The sequence below is a fragment of the Passer montanus genome, unplaced genomic scaffold (genome assembly GCF_014805655.1).
Source record: "Passer montanus isolate IOZ18808 unplaced genomic scaffold, ASM1480565v1 scaffold18, whole genome shotgun sequence".
Taxonomy (NCBI): Eukaryota; Metazoa; Chordata; class Aves; order Passeriformes; family Passeridae; genus Passer; species Passer montanus.
Genome location: NW_024365381.1, coordinates 8,916,304 through 8,927,561, shown reverse-complemented (window position 1 = coordinate 8,927,561; position 11,258 = coordinate 8,916,304). Strand labels below are relative to the sequence as shown.

Sequence of the window (11,258 nt, the reverse complement as noted above, 5' to 3'; positions counted from 1 at the left end):
GTTGTCTCTCCCTATTAAATTCAGGAATCTAGAAGTGCAGATAATCTTGGAATGAATGCAGTCAAAAGCATCTTATCTTTAGTGCAATACCACACAAATAAAATGGTAGTGTAACATTGAGGACCAGAAAAGCTGCTCCTCATTTTCATCCTAGAGCTTCCCGCAGCGGGTAGATGGGGCTGTCCTCATAGTGCCAGGCAGTCAGGTGGTTCAACTGACATTGTTCCCTGTTGTCGTTGTCTGTATGGACACACTTGTAGCCTGTGCTGAAATAGATAAGGATACATTTTTCCTTGCTATTTCCCGATAATCTATTGGGTCAATAAACCCTGAGGTACAGAGTCCTGGACTCAAGTGGCTCCTCTGTTACCCAGCAAGTTGAACTACTTTGCCCTTTATTGCTAGGTAATTATCTAGAGTTCTGTAGAGTTCTGAGGAAAATTCTCAAATCCTCAAACTAAACACCTTCTACAGGATCTAGTTAAGTATTTCTTGCCCCAGCAGTGGCACGGTGTTTCTATCCACCGTTTGTGTTTCTGAATTTAGATCACTTTATTGCACCGCAGGGTAACCGGCGTTGGCATGGATGCTCTCTGTGCTACTTGCCTGTGTTGGGCTTTCGTTCCTGCCCAGCACGGTCTGATCTGTTTTTAGTTTGCTGTGAGGACAGTTAAAAAGGCTGGGAACAGGTCATACCTCTCCCTTCTTTCCTACGGCTACCCCAGACAACTATGGCCTAGTCCTTGACCTTCTCAAGGAAACCAGCTCCAGCCTGGGAAGCGAGGCAGGGCGAGGCACAGATGCCGCGCAGGGGCCTGGGAAGGTGCGGGGGCAGGAGGCCGCTGTGCCGGGCTCCCCTGGGCCCGCGGCTCTTCCGCCTCTGCGGCGAGCGCCGGCGGCGCCGGTGGGAGCAGCCCCGTCCCGCGGGGACTACAACTCCCAGCGCTCCGCGGCGCGGCCCGGCGGCGGCCCAGGAGGTGAGAGCGGCTGCCCCGGGAGCCGAGTTCTCCTGCAGGCCGCAGCATGAACGGCAGCGTGGCGGGCGGCGGCTACGCCGAGGAGATCATCAGCCTCACCCGCAGACCCTCAGGTAAGGCGGGGGCGGCCTCTCCGCGCTGGGTCCGCGGCCCCTCCCGGGCCGGGGCAGCCGTGCCGAGGCCTGCGCAGCCCCCGGCGAGGCCGGAGCGGAAGCCCGGGGTCGCGGCGGCCGGCGGGACGGCCGTGGCGGGCACCGGAGCGGCGGAGGGAGCGTCCCGGCGGCGAGGATAGAAGCGCAGCGCCCAGAGGTGCCGGGCCCAGGGGCCTCCCCTGGAGAGAGCCGTGGCTCCAGCCTGGATACGCTGCTGCGGGAAGGCTCGTGCGCTGCGTGAGGGAGAGCTGGCTGGGTCAGAGTCCGTGCTCTGCGCGAGCTCCGGGAGAGGCCGGTGGCCCTGCAGGCAACTCGCCTCCGGTTTTCCCTGGAAGCTGCCGTCTCCGGTGGAGCTGTTGCTTCCAAGTGAGGCGGCAGCCGCTGAGCGCCCAGCCGCGTTGGATCCCCTGAGTCAGGGGCCCTTTGAAAATCACGTGCCCGAGTGGCCGTCCCGAGTTGTCACCTTGGCGCTCATTGTGCAGCGTGCCTTGCGATGCTTTGGGGTGGGTAGGGAGAGGGGCATAGGCTGGAAGGAAGAGCGAATAGGGCAGTTCGTGGGGCATTTTTTGGCTTTGCTTTTCATGTCTGAACAGCAGGTGCGCTCATGGAAACCGTACATTTTTATAGGATTTATGGTGCCATGCAAATGACACTTTCAGAAGTGAGGCAAGTTAGCACGAAATGTACAGTTCTGGAGCAAAATCCTGGCTATAGAGAATGGCAGGCTCCAGGAAGGCTTTTGGAGCTAGAGCTGTACTTTGGTGTTTGAGGCCTTCTCTTTAATTTAAACGAGTAGGAATGAAAGCGTGGCAGCCCTTTTGTTGTGCACAACTGCTGGCTGCAGCTGCTGGCCAGCCTTGGCTCCAGGGGCTCCCCCGAGACCCCAGCACCCGCCTTGTTGGTGTGTGTGTTTCCTTTCCCTGGGGTGGAGGTAGGCCCTGTGCAGGGCTGGTGTTGGTCCCGGCTCTCATGCCGGTGATCAGGACCCAGAGGGTGTGAGCAGCTCTTTGCTTCCCCTGCTCGCCGGATTCACCTCTGGTCTGAAAGATCTGTAGCCCTACCTGCATAGCCATGAGCTTAAACTAATGAAGCTGTGCTGGTCAGGGAAAATTGTGCCAAATGAAGCTGGTTCCAATGGGAATGCTGTTTCCATACATCTGTAGTGCTAAAATTTTACGGAAAGTGTAAGGGAATGTTAAAGGGCAGAGTTGAGAATGGTCTTGAATGTGAGCACTGTGATTTCAGTCTCAATTACCATGAGCAGCGTTTGTCCAGTCTTTGAGATGGGATGTGCATCTTCAGATTTAGGTTTCTAACTATGTTATTTGATTTGAAGGTCCTACATCCCCTTCTGGCCTTGATGCGCTTGCCATGTGAATTATACTCATTTCTGTGGAAGGAACAAAACACCTGTGAAGTACAATTGGGTACTGTAATCTCTTGAATTGGAGTTTTGACTGCAACTTTTAAAATAGGTCTGATTCTAAACATCTCTGGCAAAAGTTTGCATTGGTTGTGAATGCATTTCCAGTGGCAGGACAGTGTATATTTTTTCTTTTTCAAATTTTCTTGTATTATCTTCTATATCAGTCTCTCATTTCCTAATCTCGCCAGTCCTGTTTTTTAAGGCATTTTTGAGGGACTTTTTTAGTTCAGAGAGGGTGAGGCACAGGACGGTCTGCAGCCTCAGGGAGGGTCGGTAGTTTAGCCCAGTGCCTGCTTTTAAAGCTCTGCCATTCTGCTTCTGGACCATTACAGACAACAGATTTAGTGCTATGTGCTCTCTCCCCTTGTTCCTTTTCTTCCAGTTGTGCTGTGTCTCTTTCCTGTGGCTGCATGAACTGGAAGGAAGAGAATAGCAAAGATCTTGAGGATTGGTAGGGAAGATATTTTTAGGCAGAGTGCAAGTCTGAGTGCTGGAAAGGAAAGACACAGTGAAAAAGCCCTGTGAATACTTAACTTGGTCTAGCACAAACTGCTGCCTCTTTGTCACAGAGATCTGCCACTGCTGATGGAAGCTGTGAATCTTGATTATTTTTCCAGTTATGGGTAAAAAGTTGCAAAATGTATACTTTTTTCATTTATATATATATCTATATATATATTTCAGAGGTTTTATATATGAGAGAAAATCAGTAGAAAATCAGTGTGTTCTGAGATCCTGATTCCTTCTTTCTGGCTTTTTAATAAATCTTGATTTTTCTGTAGTATTGATTTCCCCTTTCCTAAGTTATTGGCTTTATGGCAAATAATTTTTAGGAGTGTGGATTTTAATTTTTTTTTTCTTTTTATTTCCTATTGAAAGGTGTATTACTGTGCACAACTGGTTCTTCTTGGAATAGATATTATTCTAGTTGAAATGTCAGTATTTTTTCAATTTTCTCTCACTTTCATTTTTCCCCCACTTGTCTGAAGCTACCAGGAAGGGAAGGAAAAAAAAAGGTGTGGCAAAATTGCTGCTAATATTTCTTTACTTCCCAGCTGTAGATGCACACTTAAAATACCATGACTCATTTTGTAAATGCTTTGATCTCCTGTGACTAATTTAAAATGCTGCTTCCCAGCAGGCATAAAGTGGTTTTACTTTCATTTGAAGCTCTACTTCCCAAGGTTTCCAGTCCCAAGTTCGAGAGAAATTAAGAAAGAAAACGAAAACAAATAAATCAGTCTGGCTGAACGTGGGCAGAAGTTGCCCTCAGCTGTTCTTGACAATAGGTTTTGGATGACTGGTTCATGTCAGAAAAAAAAGTTGTGATTTTTTTCCATTTACTTTGATTGTGTATTTGATTTTTTTCTTCTTTTTCCTTGGCTTTTTTTTCTTTTTTCATTGCAAGCCTCTTAGGGAGTTTTTCCTTGTCACACATTTTTATTTAGAGAGGAATTTAGCTGCATGTACAGTGGGGAATCTTGTAATCTTTAGGTTTCCAAATTTTAAATTCAATTTGTTCTTCTGGGTTTCAATGAAACAAGAAGTCTTAACTTTAAACCAGAAGCTGGATCCAGTTAGATATCTGTAACTGAGGCTTCCTTTAAAAAAATACAAAATGGCAGAAATGTATAGTGAACATCAGTTTTAATAAATGTATGTATATTCCTTTTTGTTTTGCATTAAATCTGCAAACTTTGTCTTTATTTCCTATCGTGTTTGAGTTCATGAAGCAGAACAAAGTGATTGTGTATAATTTGAAGTAGTTTCATGGAGCCTAATCTTATTCTTAGAGGCAAAGCACACCATTTCCAGTTCCTGGGATGTAGAAGGGGAGTCTTCTGAGCTCTAGGTGCTCTCAAGTTGGTAGCACAGTTTTCTTTGCTTGTTTCCTCATCTGTAGACAGGGTCTAATGCTCCTTGCCTTTCCTTACCCTGTGTCCTAGCTCACAAAACACTTGTCAGAGGTGATTTCTTGTGGCTCAAAGGTAATGATTTACTATAATCTCATGTGCAATGCAGAATACTTTCATTTGCTTTCATGTTGTGTTGAATAAGTTTATTCCTGCTGAGGGCTGAATCAGTGTCTCAGAAATGATGGCAGGCTCCTCACTGTTCCCCAGCACCCACCTGGAACAGCTCACAGGTGTTTAGTGTAATGAAGCATTACACAAATGGGGTCCTCAGGCATTTAGTGTCTCTCTGCTGCTTTCAAGACCAGTTTTATGTGAATAACTTTTCTAGACAATGGAAAAGTGGTTGGAAAGGATAATGCAGATTTGTGTGCTGTGAGTTTTTGTATGGTGGAGAAAGCAAGACAATGTGGGAGAATTCTGTCCCCAACAAGCAAGATAGCAAGAACATTTGAAGCTTTGAGCTTTTTCTCATCAGCTTTCTCTTTGGCTTGCCTTAGGGTTGGGCTTCAACATTGTTGGAGGGACAGATCAGCAGTACATTGCCAATGACAACAGCATCTATGTCAGCTGGATCAAAAAGGATGGGGCAGCTTACCTTGATGGCCGGTTACAGGAAGGAGATAAAATTTTAGCGGTAAGCGCTTTCTTCTGTTGTCCCCTGTGTTCTTGATCAGTGATGCGATGCGAGAGGCAGGTTTTCCTTCACAGTGCATAGACAGGAGGGATGTGGTGAATGAGTTAGATGATCCCAAGCAAACTCGGTGGAGGAGTTGCCTTGGGGGTCTGGGGAGAGCTCTGAGCACCAGGGATGTGAGTGCCTCTACCCAGGGGCTTAGCTCCTCTGCCATCTTGATTTGCCACACAAGTGCTCTCTGGTGCTGTGCTTGTGTTTCCTCTGTGACTTGCCTCCCTAAAGTTTTAGAATCCATCAAGCATTCTCTTGCTCACAATGGATTATCATTTACACACATGCAAATAAAGGTTTTCCGCCTCTTAAATTTCCATTTTTTGACTGGTAATCCATGATTTCTAATCCTTTTGCACAGGGGGATTTTTAGACGATAAAATTTCTAGGTCATAATATTTTTCTGTTCATTTCAGCTCCTCAAGAATAACATAGGCTGTTTCTCTTTTTAGAAAATTGTTTTCAAGTGTCTGATGTTCACACCCACTGGTTCTACAGATAGCTGGCAATCATGCAAAAAAGCTTTACAACGTGATGGGTGAAGAAGTAGCCTCTCCTAGTATGATACACAACCTTTTTGTACTCCCTAATTTTATTTTACACTTATTTATTATGTTCTACATGTGATCTTTTTAACCTCTATAGACTACCTTGCACTAATTGGGGCCCGTTATTGATCCAGAAAGTGATATTAAGTTAAACAGAGAATATTATCTTTTTCCTGACAGTTTAATATTTGTGTACTTGTGTTTGGGATCTCTAATTATGAAGAGAAGGGAGGGACTGGATATGATCTTAGGGGATACAGTTAGGGATAATGGGGGTGAAAATGAAAAGGTAGGATGAATTCACTCAGTGAATGAAATCAAGTGGATTATAAAACCCCGTGCCATTATATATTATTTTAAATTAAGAAAAATCCTAACACTTGCAAGTGGATCAAGTGGATGCCAAGAAGTATGTATGTAATTTTTTTTTTGGTTGGCTTTGCTACATCGGTGTGCATATAAAAGTGTGTTTACTACACTTTCAAACAGAGAGATTTCAAAGGTACACCAGTAGATGAAACAAGGGAAGAGGCTTAAAATAATAATTTTGCTGTAGCTGCTCTTTTATGTTCATTAGCTGTCAGAATCACACCTTTGATTTGTTTCCAGTAAAGCAAGAGCATCAGAAGCTGCTATTGACACAACTGTGGTCTTTTATTCTTATTTTGCTTCTAGGTAGTTTTTTTCAGTACCTCTCTGTTTTCACTTGGAGTTTCTCGTGTTCTTTCTCAACATATAAAAATACATCATAATATTAACTAATTAATTAATTAGGATCTTTATGATTATAGTATCATGCCCCAAATGCAGAATTTTGTGTAACATGAAGATTTTTATGTCGTTTCCTTCATATGCTAGCCTGCACCATTAAAAACTTGCTTTCTTTACCTTCAGCATGTGGCTCTCCTTTTCCTTTTTTGCTAGATCAATGGCAAAGACTTGAAGGATTTGCGGCACAAGGATGCTGTGGAGCTGTTCAGGAATGCAGGCTATTACGTGTCTCTCAAAATTCAGCGCAGGGTATGTTTTACCTCTTTCTTAAGGTTATTTCTGGCTCAGTTTAGACTGGTTTCTATAATTGGTGGCTGTTTCATGAGGAAGAAGAGTACTGTGTCCAGGTGCTCAGTGTGATATGTGCATATAAAAATTTTGTTTGACCTATGACCTTCTCTCATTGCCTCAGCTGTAATTGTCTCTGTATAACTTGGTAACCAGTGTAACCTTTGTATCAATAAAAAGGTGGGTTTGGAGATGTCCCAGGTCTTTATTTTGCTGGAGTATGTTGAGTTTGCTCGCTGTTCTCCTTTCTCAGAGGTAAAACTTGGTGCCTGAAGACAGAATCTCAAGTTGCCCAGTTTTATTTCAGTGGCCAGAATCTTACTGGAGACACAACTCCTTTTGTTTCAGGATCCATCACTCAAGTTAGTGTTGCACTGTGTGTGCAGCCCAACAGGCATTGAGGTGCTGGAGCATGTCCAGAGAAGGGTGATAAAGCAGGTGAAGGATCTGGAGCACAAGTCTGATGAGCAGCACCTGAAGGAGCTGGGGGTGTTTAGCCTCTTGTTTAGTTCAGTCATCACTGAACAACTGCCTGGAAGGAGGCTGTATCCAGGTGGGGGTTGGTCTCTTCTCCCAGCCAACAAGTGACAGGACAAATGGAGACATCCTCAAGTTGCACCAGTGCAAGTTTAGATTGGGTGTTAGGAATTTCTTCACTGAAAAAAGGTTGTCAAGCAGTGGAACAGGCTGCTGAGGGAAGGGGTTGAGTCACCATCCCTGAAGGCATTTAAAAAATGTGCAGATGTGGTGCTTAGTTTAGTGGTATACTTGGCAGTGCTGGGTTAATGGTTGGACTTAGGGGTCTTTCCAACATAAATGATTTTACAATAACAGGAAATACGGACTGCTGTATTTAAATATATTGGCACCATTTTTGATGTAAAAAGAGATAAACCCTTAATCCCCAGATAGCATGGAAGTTGACAAAAGAAATACTGATCTACCCAAAGCATGCTGGGGAGAGGTGGCTTGAGATCCCTTTTCTACTCCCTTAACAAAGGAGTATGTCTGCTGGACCAGTGTATAAGGCCGGTAAGAAAACCAGAGAGAATTACTGATGCCTTTTTCCTGGTAAAGAGAGCAGGAAATTGTGTGGTGGCAAGTGCATCAAGGGGTGACTGGGTATGTGTGTGTCATTTTTCTGCTGTGTGAGGTGTGTCCTGCTCCACTTGAGTCCTAGTTTAGAAAGTGGCAGAGCGACACGAAGGTGCCTGGTAGTGACTGGGTACCCTGCATTTAAGTTCAGTCCATCCTAAGCTGTTTTAACCCTCCATGTGTGGAGTCTGCAGGTACCTGGGGAAACTATTTTGACCATTCTTACAGAACCACCTGGTCCAGACGCAGAGCTGGGGGCTCCCTTGTTATGGGTTCTGACATAAATAATTTTTTTTTCTTGTAGTTGCAGCCACAGAATGGCCCTGTGGGTCATGGAGGAGATGGAGAATCAGGTGGGCTTCCTCTGGCAGCCGTTCTTGTGCCAGGCCTGGCGCTTGCTGCCGCAGCAGTCTGGATCTTGCTGAGGTATCGACAGCGGATGTGAAGAGTTCACGGCTGGGAAATCACTGCGTATTTTACACAGCTATGATGCAATTTAAAGATAGAGAATCAACAATCTTGTCACAGACTGATGCCAAAAAGGATCATTGCCTATCATCAAAGTTGCTGCTGATGTTCGTATATATTGATTTTGTTGCAGGGTAAATAGAAGCAGAGAGAAAAAAGGGAAGGGAGAGGACTGTGTTTATGTAAAGAGTGGGATAGCTGTATTTTTTGACAAATCTGAGGAGGATTTGCCATCCTCCTCTATTTTGCACCGTGAACTTTCAAGCACACTCATCTATTCCACATTTTAAGGTTTAACTTTTGGTTAAAGGGAGTGGGAGTTGGGGTGGTTTTAAATCAAAAACATTTTCTAGAGGCTTTGCCTTGTTTCCACAGAATTTTTTCTTGAATCTAATGAATTCTGTCCAAACCACGAATAAAGAGAAGCAATGCAAAGGGTATATATTATTTTTCCCATTGAAGTTTTGTTGGTTGTTGCTAAATAAATGCCTTAAATGTGTAAAATCTGATCTGTGTTTTCGCAGGTAAAATCTTCAGTGTAGCTGCTGATTTAACAGCAATATGCAGTATTGGTGAGACATTTTGCCAGTTGTGGAAAGATAGAAGATAGCTTGCTGCTAGAAGAAGATTTTGATTGTCAAAATGATCGCTCATTTTTGGGTCAGAGTTGTAAGAGAAAGCTTTCCACAAAATGCTGGCATACTGGAGAGAGACAGACAACTGAATCGCAAGGATAAGTGCTGGCAAGAGATTCAGGCATGCTGAAGCTGCAGAAGAGTTTAAAATTAGTAGTGAAGCAATAGTTCCTCCATTCATCAAGTAGGTTGAAGTCTTCATCTCTCAGGTTAGAGGTCTGGTTTGGGGGTTATTTTTTGCACAGGGAATACTTCAGATAAAGTTTTCTATAGCAGCTAACTTGCTCTCTGCAGTCAGGAGAATCTTATGATGATTGAAAGGGAGAAGCTGAGAGCAGGCTGGGATTGTTCTGGCTTTTGCTTGTTTGTGAAGAGAAATGTGATGTTCAGGAGATGGGCAGTCAGCTTTAAGCCAGGGTAAGCCTAGCAGGTAAAACCAGGGGGAAGAGACCCTCCTCTGGAAAGTATATGGCTGAATTTACCTCCAGGGTCTCATCTCCTCACTGTGATTTGAGTAGTTTTAAATGCCCCAGCTGATAGGAGTTCTGTGGGTAAGACCTGTTTCTCTTGTCTCCAAGAAATCAATGTGTTTTGTTGTTTTTGTAAAAGAAAAGCAAAATGCATGGTCTGATCTGTATGATGCCAAAGAAGAAATCACATATGCAATATATGTTTTCAAAGAAAAATTGGTGTCTTGGTGCTTTACTTATCTCTATTCTCGCAGGACATTGCTGATGTATTTGAAATTATGTTTGCTCAGGGCTGTGTTCCTGCTGTCTGCTGGAGACAGAAGTGGTTATGCTGTTGAACATGGCATTCCTAAATCACCTCAGAGTTTCAGAGCACTTGGATCACGTGAAATCTTGCTTTGGCATATAGACTGCTCTAGCGTAAGGCGAAGATGAAACAGGAAGAATTTTGCTCCATGTTCTTGGGGGACTTTGGGAACAATATTGATGTTGACTGGCCTGGGCTAAGGCGTGCAGTGACTTGCCTTGGCCTACAAACCAGTTGTGCCTGATAGCAGCAGGGCTGCTGTGTAGACAGATCTTTGCAGCTATAGCATGAACCAGCTTGTTTGTGACCTGCTCTGCATATTTGGCTGTGGTGTCCATGTGCAGCACATGTGTGTATTAAGATGAATGATTAGAATTGAGGCTGTCTTGTTAGCTTTTGCCTGAGTTGAGTTTCTGTGATGAGAAGTAGTATGTGGAACAGGATAGGATGAGAATTTATGGAAGCTAATGGTTAGTTTTAGTAGTTTCTAGACGAACCATTGAACATTCATTTGAAGTAAGAGAAAGCAAAACCTTTGGAATTTTTTGTTTAACCTTTCAGCTTTGTGACTTTGATACTGTTCAGACACGATTTCCATCTATACTGCAGGCAGTTTATTAGGGAGGGGAAGGGTTCTCAATGCTCAGATAATTGATGTGGCTTATTAAAAAGAAAAGGCCCTTCTGGTGCATGGTGTTCACAATTATTGAACTGCCACTCAGTAGTTTTTTCAGAAGTCTGGGTAGTAGTTTTTACTCAGGATGTAAACCATCCAGTCTAAAAGTAAGTAACACCTTTGTGTACCTGCCTGGTACCAAACAATCCCTTTTGCAGTCCCCAGCCACCTCTTGTCCAATTTACTGACAGAACCTAAGTGGAAAATACTTCAGCCCCAAACTCTCCTGTGAACTGTGGCTCATACTACTTTCTTACTTTCTTGCAGCAGCTGGACTGTCTTACCTAACCTTTCCACAATTTTCCAAAGTATTTTCCACCATGTGGTTTCTGAAGCCTTGAGTTTCATCTTTGCATTAGATATTGTATATCCATTTTCTATCATTGTAGAAGATGCAAATTTTTAAAAATCTAGTGAGGACAGCTTGTAAATACAAGTGATCAGAAAGGGCTTTTTACCTTTTGTTACAACTTAAATCTCTGGGTTTTTTTCAAAAGATAAGTTCAAATCCTGAAGACAAACGGAGAGCATCCTAACTGTAATTTCTCTTTGTTTTGTTTAAGAACTCATTTGCCATTAATATTGTGGGCAGCTGAAACTCTTTCTGAAACATGTTTCTCTCCCATTTCTTTGAGAAACCTCAAATGTATTGTGAATGTGCTGATTGCTGAAAAATGCATTTTCAGGTGTATAATTTAAAGACAAATCTATCTAGTTTGACTTTATGTATATTCTAAGCATTTGTGTCTCAGTCTTCAGAATTGTATGTGCTAATAATATGTATTTTACTAAAGCATAACAGTGAGAGAGAGCAGCTAAACTTGATCTGAAGATTGGTAGATGC

General features: G+C 43.6%; 1 protein-coding gene across 2 annotated transcripts; it reads left to right on the top strand.

Annotated features, from left to right (window-relative positions):
* Positions 1-854: 854 nt before the first annotated feature.
* Positions 855-9,647, top strand: LOC120500235 (synaptojanin 2 binding protein). 2 transcript variants are annotated; one of them, XM_039704812.1, is made up of 5 exons: positions 1,249-1,385; positions 2,466-2,556; positions 4,969-5,105; positions 6,629-6,724; positions 8,163-9,647. In XM_039704812.1, exons 2-5 carry the CDS (start codon positions 2,490-2,492, stop codon positions 8,301-8,303), a joined length of 441 nt encoding a protein of 146 aa, XP_039560746.1. In that variant the 5' UTR covers positions 1,249-1,385; positions 2,466-2,489; the 3' UTR covers positions 8,304-9,647. The 2 variants fall into 2 exon arrangements, with proteins under 2 accessions (XP_039560745.1, XP_039560746.1); XM_039704811.1 differs by lacking the exons at positions 1,249-1,385; positions 2,466-2,556 and adding an exon at positions 855-1,090.
* Positions 9,648-11,258: the final 1,611 nt, after the last annotated feature.

Excerpts from the sequence above, each read along its gene's own strand:
- LOC120500235 (XM_039704811.1), top strand. The coding sequence starts at position 1,024 with ATGAACGGCAGCGTGGCGGGCGGCGGCTACGCCGAGGAGATCATCAGC. Across the intron at positions 1,091-4,968 it reads CCTCACCCGCAGACCCTCAG|GGTTGGGCTTCAACATTGTT; the intron begins GTAAGGCGGGGG and ends GGCTTGCCTTAG. Across the intron at positions 6,725-8,162 it reads CTCTCAAAATTCAGCGCAGG|TTGCAGCCACAGAATGGCCC; the intron begins GTATGTTTTACC and ends TTTTTCTTGTAG.